At 41.1% G+C, this 21,614-nt stretch overlaps 1 protein-coding gene across 1 annotated transcript in view; it reads right to left on the reverse strand.

Moving 5' to 3' along the window:
• Window positions 1–3,461: 3,461 nt before the first annotated feature.
• LOC126184233 (inversin-like) overlaps window positions 3,462–21,614 on the reverse strand; it is a 135,982-nt gene continuing 117,829 nt past the window's right edge. Inside the window, exons 8-9 of the mRNA XM_049926603.1 lie at window positions 11,605–11,830; window positions 3,462–3,821 (exon numbers count right to left, since the gene is read on the reverse strand). Of these exons, the coding sequence (XP_049782560.1) occupies window positions 3,672–3,821; window positions 11,605–11,830 (376 nt within the window). The 3' untranslated portion in view covers window positions 3,462–3,671. The remainder of the gene's footprint in view (window positions 3,822–11,604; window positions 11,831–21,614) is intronic.

The raw sequence follows: 21,614 nt of genomic DNA on the forward strand, positions 1-21,614 counted from the left end.
GTGTCGACGCTTCGTCGAATGATTGCCGAACAATCAGTGGAAACAATCACATCAGCTTAATATCCGCGCGTAGACATACGGAGCGATTTAAAGTGGTACGGACTACTTTTTATTCTTCTTTTTCTTGTACCTTTGTCCCAAACTGGCGCAGTGTTTGGGGTGGTTATCAACGGATTTGGCGTGGTTAGTTTAAAGGCTGGCCGGATGCCCTTCCTATCGGCCCCAGTTACTCCCCAGGAGGAAATATGTGTACCGCAGCTATCTGCGTGCAGTGGTATTCTTGTGAAAGTGTGCGAAATTTTTCCGAATCGTTGGGACTTCGGTACTACCCCGATGTTCACCTAGTGGGATATGGAAAAATGCCTAAAACGACGTCCAGGCTGGCCATCACATTATTCCGTCCTGGAAGCAGCGCTTTAACACGCACAGCTGTTAAGGAGGGAGGTGCGATAAGACTACATAAAACTAATTGTAGGAAAGAGGCGTGCCAGACTGAAAAGTTCACATGAAGAATCTTTGGGTAGTGTAGTCCACTCACGAAGAAGGTAGCTTACAAGACCCTCGTTCGATGGAAACTTGAGTATTACTCGACAGTTTAAGACCCTTACCACATGAGATTGATAGGTGAAATGGAGAAATGCCAAAGAAGAGCAACCCAATTCGTCACAGGTTGTTTTGGTGAACGCAGTAGTATCACAGAGATGATCAATGAACTACAGTGGCAGGCGTTGAAAGAGAAACATTGTGCTTCAAAATGTGATTAACTGTTAAAGCCGGCCAGTGTGGCCGAGCGGTTCTAGGCGCTTCAGTCTGGAAGCGCGACCGCTACAGTCGCAGGTTCGAATCCTGCCTCTGGCATGGATGTGTGTGATGTCTTTAGGTTAGTTAGGTTTAAGTAGTTCTAAGTTCTAGGGGACTGATGACCTCAGATGTTAAGTCCCATAGTGCTCATAGCCATTTGAACCATTTTTTGAACTGTTAAAATTTTGAGACCGTACACTATCTGATCAAAAGTCTCTGGACACCCACTAGTGGACATTAATATACGTCTTTATGACAGATTGAACTCTGCTAGCGACACTTTTAGTGAGTTTTCTGAATGTCTTTCGAGGAATGGCAATCCATTCTTAATCAAAGGGCCGAAACCAGAGAAGGTAGTGATGTTGGACACTGTGAAATGGAGCGATGTCAACGTTCTAAATCATCCCAAAGATGTTCCATCAGACTCAGGTCGAAAGTCTCTGAGGAGGACAGTCCATTCGGGAATGTTGCTGTCCACAAGCCATGGCTTCACAGATGATGCGTTACGACACGGTGATCCATTCTGCAGTCAAAGTCTCTGTACTGTTCCCCTGCTGTACACAACAGTACACAGCGCTGTGAAATTTGTTCAGATCCTTCCGCATTTTGTGTTTTATTAGGAGCAATGATGGGACCACACCCTAATGACGAAAACGCCCCCATACTCTATAAGACCATCTCCTCCGTTCTTCACTGTTGGCACTACACACTATGACAGGTAACGCTCTTCAGACATCCTCCTATTGGATTGTCACAGGGTATAGCGTTATTCATCACTTCCAAACATTAATGTCCAATTATCCACTGCCGAGTGGCGTCTTTCTTTACACCAATTCAATTGTCCTACTGACTACATAAATGTTTGCCTTAAGAGGGTCTGCTCGACCCCTGTGTCCCATTCTTCTTACCTTCCTACGCACAGTCATTGTGTTAGCTGGACTGCTAGTAGCATTTTGGAAATCACAAGTTGTTCCTTCCTCTGATTTCATGCGGTTCTATGCAACCGTCCTCCAGAATGCTCGATTTTCACTGTCCGTCAAAGAACGAGATCTGCCTGATCTTGGTTTAGCTATGGAGGTTCCTTCGCGTATCCACTTCACAATCATATATCACCAACAGCCGACATGGGCATGTTTAGAAGGGTTGAAATGTCGCTGATGGATTTGCTACTCAGGGGACATTCGATGCCTACTCCACGTTCATAGTCAGTGACCTCTCCTTACTGACCCATTCTGTTGTTACTGCTTCTCTACTGACAACCCAACACTCCCCGGCTAATTTTATACTGACTGGTCCGCCTATCGTATCATCTAGTGGTCAAGTCCACATTACATAAGGAGTCCGGATACTTTTATTCAGATAGTATACGGTTCTGAAAGAGTCTTCCTCCGTATATCTCGAGAAAGGACCATGGAATAACGTTAGAGAGATTCGACCACATACGAAGTATTATCAGCAGTCTTTCTTTTCATTCACTACTCGAGCAGGGATGGGAGGAAGTGACAATGATATCTAAAATACCCTTCGCCACGCACCATAAAAAAGCTTTCGGAGTGCAGATGTAGACGTTTATGTAACCAACATTAAATAATGATCCGAACAGGTTGATTTAGACTTTAGTCGCTTTCGGTATAGCGTGGGAATGGTTCCTTAGAAATGCCAGATAAATTTGCTTTATCAAGCTCGCTCGAATTGGTTCGTCTCTAACGTCGAGAGGGCGCACTAAAATGCACAAAAAAGGATATTTATTTTATTGTAAAGGACAAAGAAAAAGACATTTGCATGAGAATACAGCTGGCCACAGCTCTTCCTACACATATGCGACTGGAAAATGATGAGAAGGGACGGTACTTTCTGTAAGCACCTCCTGCTGTTCACTGCACAGTAGCTTGTGAAGTATATAATCAGATGCAAAAATACAGCCCGTAGCCCGGTCTGTTTTATGTTAAATCAGTAACGTATTTTTCCCTGAAACAACAGTCCACACCTACTCTTTATTTTTGTAATTTTTTTGTTCTGTTCTATTGTTCTATTTTCTGTGCTGTAGACCCATTACCGTTCAAATCAGCGAAGCTGTGTGACACAGAGCTTAACTTGCCTGAGAGTGCAAGTTGTTCACAGTGATTCAAATGGCTCTAAGCACTATGGGACTTAACATCTGAGTTCCCTAGACTTAGAACTACTTAAACCTAACTAAGGACATCACAAACATCCATGCACGAGGCAGGATTCGAACCTGCGACCGTAGCAGCAGCGCAGTTCCGGACTGAAGCGCCTAGAACCGCTCGGTCACAACGGCCGGCGTGCAAGTTGTTAACTGAAGCCCTGTTATCTGCGCTAACTTGCTATGATCCTCATTCTGAAAGTACTTTCTACTGTGTACTGTTTGAGGCCAACTATTTCATTCTTTAAAAAATCACTAATGAGAACCAATTTAAGTATCGGCAAGTTATGCATTTTCAAGCATGAGCAACAACGTGTTTCTCACTGCAAATAAAATGACAATAATTTAATGTAATCAGAGCAGCCTTTTGTGGAACGATGCTGTAAAATCAGCCCCTAGATGCTTACCAGAAGAATCACAGTTTTTCATTATTCTTGGACACAGCATAAAGCTTTTCAATTGGTCTTCATATTCAGTTCGTCTTGAGAATGATCTGTAAGCTAAGAGAAATCTTTTATTACAAAATGATTTGTACTAAACAACTTCTATATACAGTTCGTTAATTGTGTAATACATTTACAACTTTTGTGTGATATTTTATACGGTACATAATTTGGGAATTTCTAGTACATAAATAATTTTGAGATCGACATCAGTCAATAGTATGTACAATTTCAAAGCTACGTGGTTAGTACTTGGGAGTTTCCTATCTGAGAAAACCAAACACTTTAGTTTTGAATAGCGTGACGGCGATAATTCCAATGGTGACCATTAAAGAACTCCATTTCTGGGAGGATTCGTTGTCAGTCTTCTCGGCAGGATCGTTTTCTGGCTCCAAGTCATCCTTTTCCGACAACTGAAATGATAAAGAGTACATGGTCGTTTATAAAAGTGATACTCACTTACGAATCACATCCATTTACATGTACTTCGAGATAAAAAAAGTTTTGAGATAGATAAGGTGAAGTGGTACCATAAAACGAGATCACCAATGGACAGTTTGAGTGTACGCAAATGTCTCACGTAGCTGTTTAAGGAAGAGTCATACACAACGTGCAAGTCCGCCTCGGTAGCTGCACGGTCAGCGCTGTGTATTCCTAACCTAAGGGCCCCGGGTTCGATTACCAGCCGCGGCGGAGATTTTTCTCCGTTCGGAGACTGAGTGTAGTGTTAACCTTACGTTCGTATCGTCAGAAATGACAGTACGCTGTTGAGATGCCTGAATGGGTACGTCGCGAAAGTCAATAAATTAAAAGAAAGCGCTAAACGTGCATGGACAGAAAGGCAGGCGATGGCACCGCAAATGGTGCTGTGTCAGCACTAGACGTAACGTCAGTAAAACGTCACTTCGCCTAGCCCAGCACTGATCGGTGAAAGTGAGGTAGTGAGATACCGTCCACCATCCGTGATACAAAAATTCGGTATATAGGATCAGAATTAAGGAACTAGTAACGGTAAACTTTATTGATCGCCAAAGCAACGTTCATGATAAAGTTTGTATGGTAATAGCTGCGAAGTGTAACAGCAACAGAAGTGTCGTCCAAACATTTCAAAACATCGTCATTTATTTGATAGAAGTAACATGCGTACACATACATCAAACAAAATTTAGAAGACAATACATAGAGGTTTTTTTATCTTATCTATTCCGTTTTTTCTTTTTGTATAAGTATCAAGTGGCACCAAAACAACTCTTTGCTCCTTCCATAGATTCACGTTGTCACTATCAAAGAAGGTCATTTAATAAGAAGTGTTTTATGAATTTACGTTCTTATTTTTCTTTGTCGAGGTATTCTAAAACTCAAATGTGTTTTTAGTTTCAGAAATCTGCCCTCTTTTATGAAGTCGATATTTGCTGTGTATTACGAAAACGAAAAAAATAATAAAATAAAAAGTAAGAGGCTCCAAAAGCGCTACTGTAAGTCTATACTTCCCGAGAAACCTTGAAGCTGACGTACTGCTCCTTTCCGTTCCGTTAACAGCCTCTGTGAATTTCGTCATTTGAAATGCATGTATGAAGTTCTGCTTCGATTCGTCAAATGTGAATCGACCGCTTAAGGGGACTTGGACGTGAACGGCTTGTGTTTTTATGCTTCTCTTTCGGTGCGCGGTTTTGTACCAGCACCGAATGACATTAACTGAAGCTGTACAAGGAAATTTGTTAAACTGTCAGTTGTAGTTTAAGAATTACAGCATTTTGTCTAATAGACGGTTTTATAACACTCATTTCATTTCTGGTACTATTTTCTGGTGCATCATCAGTCTAACAGCATTCATACTGTGTCAGGCTGCTGTCAACATTCACAGGAAAACATTATGCCTCCCGTTTTGTAGTTTGTAGTGCACCTGAGGAAACAGAAAAATCTTTATTATACCACGTAATTATTTTGCTCAGAAATTACCGCTAAAATCATATGCGGAATGACAAACCTAGAAATTTTCTGCAATGTATTAGGCATAATACAATGAGACTATACCATTCTTCACTTGGGACAAATTTGGTGAACAAAGCTTAAACGATAGTGAAGATATATGTACCTAAAGTTCGGAAAATGTAGTTTCGAGAAAATGAGAAAAGACAGTTCACAGTGCTCTTGACTCACCGAATGCCTCTTTCAGAACAATCCAGCAGCGTATTCTTGCTAGCCAGCTGTTTCTTTATCCTCTACACTTTTTCAGGAGTCCTTTCCTTACTCTGAACTCTTCAGTGGTGGCCTCCGCAGCCTTTCAACTTCAACTACTCGCTGACGATCTACGGCAGTCGGAGGAACTATCATATTATTTCCTGGTTAGATGACCAATTTGTCCGTTATTTTTGTCCTGCTAATTGCAGCATCATTGAAACAGATGACAGCATCCATAACACCTATTTTGAGTACCGTCCTTCCAACAAACACTGTTTTTGGTACACGTTGCCGCACACAACTAGTGAAACTCTTATTATGATTCTGTGTGTGGTCTTGTAGAGATCTGATACATAACTTTGTATCTGCAATTCCTGTGTATTGACTTTATTGTTTGCAAGACTGTGGCAGTGCGACAGTGAACTGAAAGGGGACGTGGCTGCTGTACAGACTTTTGCTCAAAGAGCGTTTAAGAACAAATAAACAATTTGAAAATTGATAACGTACACATTTTTGGAAACGGGAGAAATTTGTCTTTCAGATGGAGATAAATTTTTTTCTATTTTTCAGTCATTTTCACGTTCAGGTCCCCTTAACACCAACTGAAGAGAAATAAGCAGCTAACGACAAGACGATGTGAAGTATAGAATTTTGAATGAAAGTTAGCAAGTGTGCCCAGACCAGGGCCGGTTCGAGAACATTTTTTTATTCAATCTACTCATCATTTGGCGCCCACCTCCTTCCTTTCTCCTACTACACTTTCACCCGTGTCAGTGTTCACTAGTAATTGTGGTACGCACCGCATACAAAACTTGTAGTTGGGTACCTCCGGCGCCCCTCTCAGCTTGTCGCCCCAAGCGGTGGCTCGTGTGGGTTGGGCCTCAAACCGGCATTGCCTTCGACGCAGATGTCTGTTCGGAATTGGAAGAATAGACGTTACCAGTGCCCCAAACCTGCGGCTCCTGATCTCGTACAGAGGCACCAGCGGAGAACGTGGCCTCTAGTGAGATACTTGTGGCGTAGTGTATTATGTAAATGTTTCCCCTCTGCACGACTTGCTTAAATACTTTTCTTTAAAATAACTTATTGATAATAATAATGTTTCTAAAGGCTTCGCCTAAGCTTAATGCAGTAAGAATCACGTCTCTCATAAAGCGAAAATGATGAAATTACGATTATTGTAGGACTACAGCAAAACTACCATAAATGCAAGTGGTGTTTTATTGTAGAAGGCTGGTTCCACACCCATGGACCACCCCGTGTTTAGGAATATTAGCATCATTGTACTAACAGTGGAAGATTTAAAAAAAAAAAAAGCTACGTGCCAAGCGTTAGGAGAGCTATGACCTCTGTGGAGCTGCTTTAGAAAGGAGGCGCGGTTCTCTACTGTAGTAAATGAAGCTCCTAGTAACACGATATCGTGGTATCTGAGGTTGGATGTGGCTCTGTGATTTGATTTACACTTTTAGTTTTCTGTTCTGGTTCTACGAATATTGACTAACGATAGCTCTAGCTTGTTATCAGAATGGGTATTGTCGGATAGGACATACTATATCTGAAATTGCGCTAACACTCGACATTCGCTGAAGCATCCTGTCAGTTGCTGCGGGAAGCAGTCTATGAATAAATTGTGATGTGTTGTGAATAGTGCAGCAGAAGTCCGAAGCTATTTCTGAACAAGACCAGTATCGGAATTGTAGGAACTATCCGAATCCATGCCTACGAATCCAGTTCCGTGTACTGACACTGACGGGTTATTTGGTACCGAACGGCCGACGTGTTATCCTCTGTCAATGCCGTCATTCGGATGCGCTAAAGAGAGGCACGCGGTAAGCACACCACTCTGCCGGCCGTTGTCAGTTTCTCAGACCTTGGAGCCGCTACTTCTCAATTAAGGAACTGCTCAGTCGACACCACGAGGCTGATTTCTCCTCATTCCGCTCCTCCCACCAAAGAAAAATCCCTGGCAGTATCGGTAACTGGACACTCAGACATGCGGAACACTTAGCTAAGGATGTGAACAATACTGACGAATGAGATATAAAAATTACAAGAGCTGTCAGATGTGTATCCAACTGGATAGGAAGAACTATCGTCCGTACAGTATGGGAACATTTGCCCAATCATAATATTAAAGCAATACACTTTCACGCTAAAATGATTAATTTTGTCCACAAAACAGGGCGTTTCTCTGTCCCTCTACGCGAGGCCGCGACCGATGTCCAGATTGTGCGAGTTTCGAGCAATTCTCTAAACTTCTTGAGCATTTAGGCCTCTTGTTGCCCTCCGTAGCTAATAGCCACTCTACAGCTCGTGGCCAAATTTTGCAAAACTAATGTTCAGAAAAGATTCCACGATCTCACAGGAAACGCTCAGAAAACTTGTACAATGAAAGCTTTCCGTACTGTCTTTCGATACGAGTTTACGACTACAGAACTGTGTAAGCTGTCCTTTCGTTGTAACTAAAAAAGAATTTAAATGTAAATAAGTTATACAGAACTGCAACCAGTCACTTTTTTTGAATAATAATGCTTTATTCCATGCACCGGTTTTCGAACCTTTTCAGGTTCATCTTCAGATGGTTTCGGGAGGATCCGGGAAGTTACATCATTACTGGTAGTAATGATCCTCGCGAAACCATCTGAAAATGAACCTGAAAAGGTTCGAAAACCGGTGCATGGAATAAAGCATTATTATTAAAAAAAAAGTGACTGGTTGCAGTTCTGTATAACTTATTTACATTCAATATACAGTCACGATTCTAAAATATCCGTAATGGATAAGCATAAAAAAGAATTATTTTCGAGTATACACTGCCTGACGAAAAAAAGTGAAGCACACAGAAGAAGAAGAGGAAACGGAAAGAAACTCCATAGTTGAAAGGGTGTGTGATGTTATTTCGGTGGTCATGAAACAAAATCACATTTACAAAGAACATGATAGTATTAGCCCACTTATCAGTATGACCTTACACTGATTCGGTTGGGAAGGATATCATAAAGCCGTTGTATCCTCTGCCGGAGAAAACTGGTTCGCAAATGTTGTAACTGGTCCTTGATATCCTGGACACTGGCACTGGGACAGAGATTATGTTCGAGCTACTCGCACACGTGCTCTATTGGGGACAGATCTGGAGGTCTTGCTGGTCACAGGAGCACCTCAACATCACACACACACTTCCTAGACACTCGTGCCATTGCATTGTCATCAGAATAACACAGACACTGCAATGCCGTATTTATCTGTCGATACCAGGTAAGCGACTTCGAAGTACAGCGTCTGACCTGTACGGGAATATACATAAAGCATGTACGAGTAGAGGTCTTTGACACATTGTTGACGACATACGAGTGGCGTTTGAAAAGTCCGTGCAAAAATAAAAACTACTTACGTGTTTGGAGTACACCTTTTTTATTCTTCGACACAGTCTCCGTTTAGACTTAAACACTTCGTCCAACGATGTTCTAATTTGTTGATCCCTTCCGAATAATAAGAATTGTCCAAGTCTGCAAAATAACTATTACTTGCTGCAATCACCTCCTCGTTTGAATAAAATCTTTGTCCCACCAGCCTTTTCTTCAAATTGGGTAACAAATAGTAGTCCGAGAGAGCCAAGTCTGGAGAATAGGGGCGATGTGAAACGAGTTGGAATCCTATTTCCATTAAGTTTGCGACCACAACTGATGAGGTGTGTGCTGGTGCATTGTCGTGACGGAAAAGGACTTTTTTGCGGTCCAATTGCCGGCGTTTTTCTTGCAGCTCGGTTTTCAAACGGTCCAATTACTATGAATGGTATGCACCTGTAATAGTTTTACCCTTTTCCAGATAGTCGATGAGGATTATCCCTTGCGAATCCCAAAAGATAGTCGCCATAACCTTCCCAGCCTAAGGAATGGTCTTCGCCTTTTTTGGTGCAGATTCTCCCATGGTAACCCATTGTTTAGATTGTTCTTTGGTCTCAGGAGAATATTAATGTATCCATGTTTCATCCACAGTGACGAAACGACGCTTAAAGTCCTGCGGATTCTTTCTGAACAGCTGAAAAACCATCCTTGCAACACTTCACACAATTCCGTTTTTGGTCAAACATGAGCAATCGTGGAACCCATCTTGCGTATAGCTTTCTCATTTTCAAATGTTTATGTAAAATATTATGTACCCGTTCATTCGAGATGCCGACAGCACTAGCAATCTCACGCCCCTTAACTCTTCTGTCATCCTTCACCATATCATGGATTTTATCAATGATTTCTGGAGTTGTAACCTCCACAGGGCGTCCAGAACGTTCAGCAATCCTTGTGCCCATATGGCCACTCCGAAAATTTTGAAACCAACTTATAAACTGTTCTAATCGAAGGCGCAGAGTCACCGTAATGTTTATCAACCTTCTCTCTAGTCTCCTTACACGTTTTGCCATTCATAAATTAATGTTCAATCACCACACGAAATTCTTTTTCGTCCATTTTTTGGGAATCACTCGACTTCCTTGATTCACACGAATGCCCAACACAAAGAAATACACCAATATGGCTGAAACTTGGTGTGAGTTCTTTCCAAAGATGCTACTAACTAAACATGACCTCGATACGCGCCAGTGGTGCCATCTCTCGGACTTCGCACGGACTTTTCAAACGCCCCTCGTATGGATGTTTGGGTCCTGCTATGAGTCGTGCAAATTGTAAGACGACCGCTCGCGATAAGAGGGAAATCCGGGTTCGAGTCTCGGTGCGGCACAAATTTTCATTGTCGTCATTCCATTCTACAGCTGATGATTGTCATTATTCGCAATTGCGAATACATTTAATGTACACGTGTCATTTGTGGACGTCCATTGCGCTTTTGAAAAATGGTAGTGCTATATTGCCGCATAAGAGGTTGCGATGTGCCAGGTGTACATAGGGCGATCCTCCCTATTAATGATCAGAAGTGGTCGATCGGAACTGTGAGGACGCAGGACGTCTGTGATGTGCCGCTGTGCCGTCATAATTCCTTCAAACACTACCGGCCATGACCTCCAATCATACCCCAGACCATGATGCCTCTGCAAAACATTGTAAGACTATGACCTCTCCGCAGGTCGTCGCCATACGCGCAGACGATGATCATCGCACACAGTGATCACTCAACATCTGACACTCGTTATATAAATACCCTACCATGCCTGGTAACAACACCTAACACGCAAAACGCTAAGCACTCTCTGTTGCCAGTATTAGATAGTAGCTTCAGTTTCATTAAGTTATGGCTTGTTTATGAAACAAATGTAAGAAAAGTCTTGCTGGGGATACAATGCCCCATGACTGACCAACTGTAAGAGCTGTTTTGCAGTTCAGAGAGAAAGACTTTTGATCGTTAAGATTCTGTCACTTTCTTGCCGAGCTCTTGAGGGTGAAGACGTATTTTCCATTAAGTCGGATATTGAAAATGTTTGGTCTTAAATTCAATTTAGAAATTTGTTATTAATATTCTGAACCGAACAACAATCGTATCCTTCATATCACGATATACACTTACAAGTAACTAGAAGCTTTTTTCAGCTTGACATTCGGCCTGGCGGGTGTTCCCAGTGTACATTAAGGGATCTATCGTAAATGGGGTTCCAAGATAATACTATCATCATAATTTCCATGTAAGTCTCCATATCTGAGCTATCAACGCGCCCGACTGACGTGTGGAGGACTCAGGTTCAGTTCCCGTTGCTGCCAGAAATTTTTCCTTTTGTAGATGACTGAAACAGAGTAATCTCAGCCTACTTGAATGGAAAGTAGCAGCTCTAAAGTCGGGAAAGCTACTAACGGAAATGAGAGCGGTGTTCTGACCCTATGCCTCTCCGTACGATACCCAACGACGCCAATTGGCAGATGAAGACACGTCGGCCGCTCAACAACACGTGGTTCTCTGAACGTGATTGCGTACATACATTTTTAAATTAATTTATAACACAACTCACATGTTGTGGTACAATTGACTCTACAATCTATAAACTGTCTTGTTTTAGGCAATTATTATTCTTACCTGAACTGTAAAGTGATGGAGAAACCTGAGGTTGTGATAAACACACTCAGCTGCCGTCATAGCCTCTCTAGCCTGTGTAGCCAACTTCTTTGTAATGGGCATTTTTGAAACGGGCTGATGCTGCTTTGGTACGCTGTCTAGCCTCAAACGCAGGTAGTAGATAGTTTCGTACTGCTGATAGAACCGCCTTTTCAGTTCTTCTATCTTGCTGAGGCCATCCTTCAGTCTGTAAAATTAGGTATGTTTAACATTCACCACTATTAAGCTAAATGGCGATTTAGAACATCAGGAAAAAGAAATAACATAGTACTTCCTCCAGTGACAACGGAATGACAGATATTGACGATGTATGTAGGTATGATACGCATCCGGTCGCTCGTTGAAATTAATACGATTTAGGGCACTATTAACTAGTCCCCGAGCCACTGCAGCCTCATCGTCAGATGAAGCTATTAGAGGAATGTTATTATCCGAATTATGGGCGCTATTCAGGTATATGATAGAGGTATTACATGCGATGGAATGGGGATACTAAAATTGTTGCCGTCGATACCCATCAGCGCAAGACGCAGGAACCTTATCTCAAATAATGTTCATCCACTTGTTCACTTGAAGTATCTCACAGGCTATTGCCACAACACAACAGACAATCTTTTCACTCAGACCCAAATTTTAGAACTAAAGGACTGTAACGCACTGTTGAACATGTTGTTGTTGTTGTTGTTGTTGTGGTCTTCAGTCCTGAGACTGGTTTGATGCAGCTATCCATGCTACTCTACCCTGTGCAAGCTTCTTTATCTCCCAGTACCTACTGCAGCCTATATCCTTCTGAATATGCTTAGTGTATTCATCTCTAGACTGCCAGTCTACATTTTATATCGTCTCTACTTCGACCATCATCGATTTTTACCCTCCACCCTGCCCTCCAGTACTAAATTGGTGATCCCTTGATGCCTCAGAACATGTCCTACCAACCGATCCCTTCTTCTAGTCAAGTTGTGCCACAAACTCCTCTTTTCCCAATTCTATTCAATACCTCCTCATTAGTTATGTGATCTACCCATCTAATCTTCAGCGTTCTTCTGTAGCACCACATTTCGAAAGCTTCTATTCTCTTCTTGCCTAAACTATTTATCGTCCATGTTTCACTTCCATACATGGCTACACTCCATACAAATAGTTTCAGAAACGACTTCCTGACACTTAAATCAATACTCGATGTTAACAAATTTCTCTTCTTCAAAAACGCTTTCCTCGCCACTGCCAGTCTACATTTTATATCGTCTCTACTTCGACCATCATCAGTTATTTTGCTCCCCAAATAGCAAAACTCCTTTACTACTTTAAGTGTCTCATTTCCTAATCTAATTCCCTCAGCATCACCCGACTTAATTCGACTACATGTCAACAATGTTCAACAATGGAATGTTGAACATTTATTATTCAAATATATAAAATTTTAGAATACAGTTTATGTGTTTATGAACTGATGAAATTAAAAAATTAACAAACCGGTATCATTAAGGTATTCAACATTTGTTAACATCATTATGAACAACTATACTTTTCTTAAAGAAAATGTTGGGATTCATGTCCACCCAAAATTCGGTATTTCAGTTTAAAATAACATACTGTAATTATAAGCAAACATGTTTGTTAGGCAAATGAAAGTTATCAAATGGACTATAACAACCAAGAATATTTTAATAATACTTACCTCAAATACAGCACTTTCCCAAACAATGAGCCCTAAAATGAAAGTTTAAGATAATCTTACTGGCTACTGTGTGTGCGCCTACAGTTAATACTGATGAAGCTACTTATAACATCTCCATAGCTTAGGTGGCTTAAAATATAACTATCGGTACTAAGCGAAGAAACAACATTGAGTCTATGTTCTGACATGGAGACTCGAAGTCTGTTTGTGATCAACTTTAATTCTGAAAATGGCTTTCGACTGCTGTTTTTGACCTATGTCACAGGCAAATTCTTAAAGCGGCTTCGATATTAGAGAAACAACTTTAGACGTTTTCTGTTTGAGGAAGGGTTTGTACATCCACCTCTATGACGAATTATTTTTTTTATTTTCCTCGTCGTTTTTTTTTAAATCTGTAGTAGAAAACCTTGAACTAAATAAGTTGTTTTCTAGTTTATCGTCTAAGAAACTGAGGCATTGTTATACATCTAGACTAAAATGTGAGCTACTGCAATAATTTCTTCGTTGTTGAGAAACCCAAAATGGAAATCAAGTATTTTTTATGCTCCAAGCCTTTGTCACAGGGCGGGTGTAAACCGTTCTATGGCAGGAAGGAATGTCTTGGTTTGTAATTTTTCTTGTAAAGTTACTTCGACTTCAAGTGCTTCGACACAAACATGAGCTGATAAACACACGTTTGTTTTGCACTTGCGTTGTGTTTCACTTTTCTACTAAGCCAAATGAGCTAACTCAGTAACTTTCACATCATATAATTCAAAGTTATCCCTTTTTGATTCCAGGAGCCTTATTATGGATGCCAGTGCTGATGCAGCCGTGTTCACGTCCAGTCCAGTATTCTGCAGAGTTTCACTAGTTTGTTTAATAGTCCCAAGACATCATCCCAAAATTCCAAACAGAGCTACGTTTTAATTTTTGACATCTGGATAACAGTGAATCAGTGGGTAATACTTCCAACTGGTGCTAGAACACAGCAAACATGATCAGTATAACATCTCAGACACTTCGTTACGTAAACTTAGAGAGGTAACACATTATTTTTCTAACTCTTCTATGTCCTCTAAAATTAGAGAGGTAACACACGATTTCTCTAACTCTTCTATGTCCTCTAAAATTACAAAAAATGCGTTCTTTATTTCTTTATAGGCACGAGAATTGGTTTTTCAGTTTCTGCTTTTTCAAGCAATAGGTTATAACTTTGTACCTGTTAGCTGAGGCTGTGATAAGTACATAAATTTCTTCTAAAAAGTCAAAAAACCTCATGGTACTTAGGCAGCACCTTGCTGCTGCGCGCACTACAAGGCTGAGTGAATGCCCAACGTAACGCCCTCATATTGCCAAAATATTTTCTGCAGGAAATCTACTTCGCGCGAGTTGGAACTCACTTCATATCACAAAAGTTCCGTTAGCCGTTCTTTCAAAAGTCTTAGCAATTTTGCCTACTGCAGGGCCACGTGTCGGACAGGGCGCCACTGGGGAGTTTGATGCGATGGAGCGCAGTGTTTGAGAGGCGAATGCTGACTTAACTCATATGAACCGTGAACTGAAAAATTCAGCGAAATAAGTCTATAAAAATAAATTCATCAACGTCTGTTGTGATTATAGAGGGCCAACACCACAGAATGAAGACTAAGTCTTCTTTACTTAAATTTTTGTTGTGTGGCCCCTAGAGTTCAGCCTTGATACCCTGCGCTTACCTGTGACCTTGCTGCTGTTCCTGAAACATAACGGAATCATTTGAAATAAACTTTACAGGGGTGAGGGTAGTTGTGTGGCCGCTCATGTTACGTGGTATAAATCCTAGTGAGCACATCTAAGATTCCATGAAACAGGAGCAGTCTAGTTTTGGATTGCATTGAACTGTCATCAGCCAGGGTGTTTCCTCAGTGCTTTCGGTATGCCACAAAATTCATGCGACGACGTGTTACTCCTGCGTGATACCGTATGAGTAAGAATCTCCAAGTCCATAGCTTGTGCGTTAATGCAACAACACTATAAAAATTGACAGCGAACGCTTGCAGCTATATGCAGTAGAAACCCTTTGGTGGATCAATATATTGATATTTATAACTGGTTATATAGAATGTAAAGTATCGACAGACGACGCTTCACACTTATACTTAGAGAACGTGTAACGGTTGTGATTCGTGGCCAAGAGAAATGTTTTGAAAGTTTAAGTGAAGTTGTCCGATAAGGCGTCAAGGGGCCAAAAACGAACGCCTTAGTTACCGTAGCATCGTTAAAGGCAGGGATGGGCGAGGGCCCCACCAACAAGCAAGAACTCTGTCATTGGTAGCGAGCTAGCGAACGAGTTTCAAAGAATATGTTCCTAAAGCAGCTAACGAAACTTCGAATGTTTAATTTAACACTGACAAAGAGGGGAAGGGTACACACGAATCTAAAATACTAACTATATTATTTTCTAAACCCTGCGAAAGGTTAAATGTAGTAAAGAAACAGGAAGCCGAAAAAACTGACCAATGGGTGGTCCGTTGGTGCGAGAAGGTTTGGAGAAAGCGACGCTACGAAACAGCTGGGGAGACGTAGATGGACTGTTGACAGTGACATTTGCATGTCATGCCATCGTCAGCCACCACCAATGACGAAACGTTGGCTACAGGTTTGGAGGCTCTGGCCAGAAACACGAGAGAAATCGGATTGTAGCATACAGGCTGCACAGGGAGGAGTCCCATCCACAAAGCTGTCAGCAATTTATTATAATATAACTTCCTGTCACTGAGGAAAGGGCAGTAACTTCACAGAACTACTGGGAAATCATCTAATAGTGGCCGTTAACGGTGTAACACCTTGGTTCAGAATTGTTTTACCAATTAATAAGGAATATAGTGTTCAGAAATGGTTTCTTGGACTGCTGACTTTTCTTTCACTGAATCTTTAAGTTTAGCTGACACTGATATTAAATACCTTTTTATGGAACTTTGATTGGGGCATAAGATTTGGCCAGGTATGTCGCAGCCTGATATTGCTGCAATGACAGCTGCATCGTCAAGCTGGCGAAAGGTGAGTAGACCTTACTTATAACTGCAGTCACGCTCTTGGAAGATTTCTTTACTGATGTGGCTTGTTTCTGGAGTCGTCATTAAGCTCATTAGTCTTATCCTCATCATTAATAGTAGTGTAAAAGCCAGTAGAATTCATTAGTAGTTTTGCTTCTTCGAGTATAAGTCGGGATGACTTCTTCTTTGGAGCAAGTTTGGTATTCCTGCGTTGATATTTTGTCAGTTGTGCACAGTATTATCGTTGAGAGTGTGAAGCGGCTGTACATAAGAAGTTGTTTTTCGAATGTTAGCAGTGACAGCGATGAACAGTTCTGACGCCGTAAGAGAGTGAGACTGGCTTGGCCGATCGACTATGGGGGGGGGGGGGGGGGCATGGGGTAACTTTTTCTTCTTTTTTGCGGTTTTTACGATGCTGAGTAGACGGGCCAGGCACACACCCATTTTTGGAGACTGCTGCTGAGAGTCGCAAAATAGGTGACGAACGCGCTAGAGTAAGTAAATGATAGGGGGTTGAAAGGTAACAAGATTTTGCGGTAAAGAACAAATTCCTTCAGGAAAGCTGATAGGATTCTGGTTGGTACGTCACCAAGACTTTAAAACGAGTCAGTGGAAAAATATACAACGTTCCAGTGGATAGAGTGGTGAAACTCTAGCTTAAATAACAAAATGATGAAGTTTGATCGCAACAAAAGAAAGCCGGGAGATCCGCCACAAAGAGTGAACTTCAGATTACATGTTATGTAACTTCCATGTTACAGACATTCTGTACAAATGAAGTTGTATGTTAGTTGACGTTAAAATACTTTCTAATTATTCCCACACAGCTTACTTATTTTTAATATACTTCCTGGACAACTTTTTAGGAAAGCTACCTTCATATATTGACACAGATTTGCTGTGGAATGTATTGAATTTCGTATTAGCATTTCATTCCATACTGGCTTAATCCCATTCCACCTATTTTAACTTGTACTTAAAACATTGTACCTTGTTCTCATTAATAAGTCACTGTATGAACTTGCCTCAGAGATGTGAGGAGTTACATTGGTTATTTACGTTAATTGTCCATCATGATCAAATAGTCCATTAACAGTCTGGTACAAATTAATTGTTTAATCTAGAGCACTGTCTACAAAAATGTTATCAACTAGGGTCCTGCTATATTGCTGCACATGAGTTGGAAATGATCAGTTTCTCTTGTCAGAATCTTTTAAGAAATCTGCCTTGAAATTTCTATACGTACCAAATATTTCTTCTTATCTGACAGGGACCTCAACAATTAATCTACATTTCTCACATACAGCTGCCAATGTCCTTGCCACATGGAATACAACGGTTTTTCCTCGATCACTCAACCTACATTGAACCCAGTTAGTATTTAGATAGCTGACCACGTGCGTATGATGGGTGAAGTTGTTAGGTGGCCGTTTTAATCAAACTGTCCCGTAACTTGTTAAAAACCTGTAAGGGATAGTAAAGTTAAATTGGAATAAATTAATCCCCACCAGGTAATAAAATCTGAATTAGTACTATTGATTTCCAACACATGACCAATTGGATTTTGATTTCATACATTAAATTACATGCATAGCCATATAAAAGGCCACTGGAAAATCAAGGTCAATGCTTGTAAGAAGGTCTAGGTCTTGAAACTCCCAGGGAGTCTACCCCTTACGCCATTCGCAGAACCATCCTTTTGCCTCCCTGTATGAAGAAAGACAAGAGACAGCTCTGAAAATGGTCAGAGTGGTGTTTTGTTTAGTTGGGAGAGAGAGAGGGAGACAGAAAGTAGCCCCGAAGACAATACGGAGCACATAGTACATCACGGGAATGTGCATGACAACAGCATTTGTTTTTAACAGGCCATGTCCACAGGATGTATATCGCCTAACGCCCAGGGACGTGGAAAAACTGTTTTTGTAGGAGCACTCAGCGGGATTTCCGTTAACATAGCATCTTAGAAAGTGGAACGGGAACAGAAAGTTGGGAGTTCCCTGTGGCGCATGAGACGCCGACACATAACCGGGCCACGCAAAACTACGTAAATGAATGTTTAAAGAAACGTAAAGGCATCTCCTATTAGTTCACATGAAAAATCAAGGAGAGGGAGAAGAGAGTGCAACTGTGCTTGCAGAGATGTAACCGTATTGGTCGGTGCACGAAGGAAGGCAGAGAGAGCGAGCAAAATACATATTTTTGGAGCTCCAAGAATAACAAGTTTTTTAACTGGTTAACCATATGGAATACGAGTAAGGAAGGGAGGCCAGCGTCTTGTAAGGCATCTTACTGGTCGGCACTCACAACAATCAGTATTCTACCAATCATAATTACACAATACTGAAAAACACAGAACTTAAAGTTTTTTTTCGTTGGAAACACTCTGCAGATCGTCACTTCACTTCCAAACTCACTTCTATGCTGCCTCTATGCCAGACCTCCTCTCCCCACATCCGAGGTGAGAGGATCTCACCGGACTGAGGTTGTATTTAGACTTTGACAGAGACGAGTTATTGGAAAGGAGACAATGACTGATGTTTCAGCCACAGCAGCCGTCACTTGCAGACTCTAAATATGCTGAGGCCAGTCGCCACAGTGAAGCAAACAGTAGGGAATGACGTAGCTTACTTGATGATATTCAGTAATTCCAGTTTTAATTTCAAAGACTTATTTGAATTAGGAGTTCAACATGCAACCAACTCCAGCAATAGATGCACAAGCAAATCCTTCTTCAGTATTTTCTATCTCTGGCAATTACAGTACGATCTCCATAGACGTAAATATTTTTTTTCAGATACGTGTTAACTCTGAACTGCCATTTCAGATCCTTCATCCAAGTTAGCCAAGGTATTTTTTATTGATTTTAGCAGCAATTAAACATGTTTTCTTGTGAGATGTTATGCAAGGAGATAAAGATTGTAATAAAGTAAGTTTATAGTGATCACTGTTTGATTTTGTAGTCAGATGCATTCCTCGATCATTGATCTGGTAAGTGACAATTTACATACCTTAGATATCGCAGGACCAAATTCATTTATTTGATTAAAGTACCCAACTAAAGAACCCCATCCACTCAATAGGCAAGAAATCAAACAGCGTATCGTTACACCGTTGAGTTAGGGATACGCAAGACACCGAAGAGACGTCTGATTGAAAGATCTGCAGCATGCGACACCATTAATTATTATAAATATCTGGAAGTTTCCTAGAGAGGATATGTACATGTTATAATTAAAAGAGATGTACTCTGCAGTAACAACTTACAAGCACATTGCTGCTAGGCTCTCTTCTACATAAAACTTCTTGATTCAATATTTTTGACTCTGTGTACAACTTTTGAATACAGAGGGTACACAAAAATATGGATACATCAAAACACAACACATTATGCCTAATAAGGCATAATAATAACCTTTGGCATCCAAAGCAGCTCTCAGTCGTCTAGGAACGGATAAATAAAGTTTCTGTATGGTTTTCAAGGAAATCTTATACCATTCTTCGTGCTAAATAGTGGCAAGTTTAGACACTGATGATGTAGGAGGAGAGCGATCACGCAGCCTTTTCTCCAAAGTACACCACAAAGGCTCAATAATATTGAGGTCTAGTGACTGTGGTGGCCAGGCGAGATGCGACAGTTCATTTTCCTGCTCACAAAACTTGTCCGGGACGATCTAGCTGTGTGAACAGGGTTCTGTCATTTGGAACTCAGTATCACCACTGGGGAATGAACATCGTACCATGGGATGGACCTGATCAGCCAAATTTGTCACATAATTTTTGGTTGTAATGCGACGTTGCATAGTAATCATGAGGCCCGTGGAATATCACGATGTGGCTGCCCAAACCATCACGGAATCCCTACCATATTTCACTCTTGCGACGTAAGTTCGGCCAGAAGTTGGAAACAGAGTGAAACAAAACTCATTTGACCAAATGACTTTCTTCCATTGCTCCATAGTCCAGGTTTTTTGGCTTCGGCACAACGTTTTCCTATTACGGTAATTTGCATCACTGGTATGTGGTTTTGGAATTACAGTTCACCCTGTAATTCCCTACTTATAGAGTTCCCTACGTGTTGTTTTGGCGCTCACAGAGTTCGCGAGTGAGACATTCAGTTTTGAAGTGATTTTTACAGCTGTTGTCTTCTTCTTCGTCTCAATCCTCTTCAACGACTGTCCCTTATAATTCCTCAACACATACTTTCGTCCCCGTTGTGACTTTTTCCTCTTTTCCTGAATGTGGTATAAATCTTCGATATGGTACTTCTTGAAACACGAAACATTTCGGCTATCATCTTTACGGAAGCACCCATCATTTTTGGAATATAACCTACGACGAGCTTAGAGACAGAAGTGATGACACTTTCTGTAGGGCCATCATTTTGCAGGACAATGCTCAAGCACGTAGAGTGCAAGCTGTTACTGATTTGTTTGACTGATAGGGCTGCTAAGTGCTATACCACCTACTGCACTCCCCTGGCTTATGCCCTCGTGAGTTCAACTCGATTCCTAAATTGAAGGAAACACTTCACGACATTCGCTTAAGCAGTACTACAAATTCGTCGGGTAATAGACCACGCCGCTCGAACTGTCAACACAACTGGCACTGCTAAGAGGATCCTACGACTTCCACATCGCTGGCAACGGGTTATACACAATGCTGGTAACTACTTTGAAGGTCAGTAAAACTTTGAAATACGTATCTATTTTGTAGGAGCTGTAAATAAATAGTTGGCACTATTAAAGTTCCAACCTTCGTAGATTTTTATAAAGTGTCCGGACATGTGACTATAATAAACTGTACATCCTCCTTGACTAAAGAGCATTGTATTACTAGCTTGGGGACTGCAATGGACAACTACACAATGTATCACATATTTGATCCAGTGCAGGACTGTTTGAGTGTTTTAAACTCTAATAAACAGTATTTACAGTTTGCTTCTCTGTACTTTCTACCAATCACAACCATGCGCTGTCACCTAACAGACATCTTACAGAACAGTTGCTGCAAGGTTTTTAACAACATTTTGCAGTATGTCTACTGAGGCAATAGGAATATATGCAAGTTGACTGCTGTCTTGGATTCATCCCTAGAAAAAAGAACCATCTGCCTCTAAATTTACTTGGATCTGCATTAAAGGATGATATAAAAGTAGGTGGAGTAATCGGTTGAGAGGGATTGTAACAAGGTAGAGTGATGATGCATTCTAGAGAGAGGTAGAAGTTATAACAGGTCATTTATCGCATATCTAACCTTCTTTCCGTTGTTCTCTCGACCTG

Source organism: Schistocerca cancellata, chromosome 4, assembly GCF_023864275.1.
Source record: "Schistocerca cancellata isolate TAMUIC-IGC-003103 chromosome 4, iqSchCanc2.1, whole genome shotgun sequence".
NCBI lineage: Eukaryota > Metazoa > Arthropoda > Insecta > Orthoptera > Acrididae > Schistocerca > Schistocerca cancellata.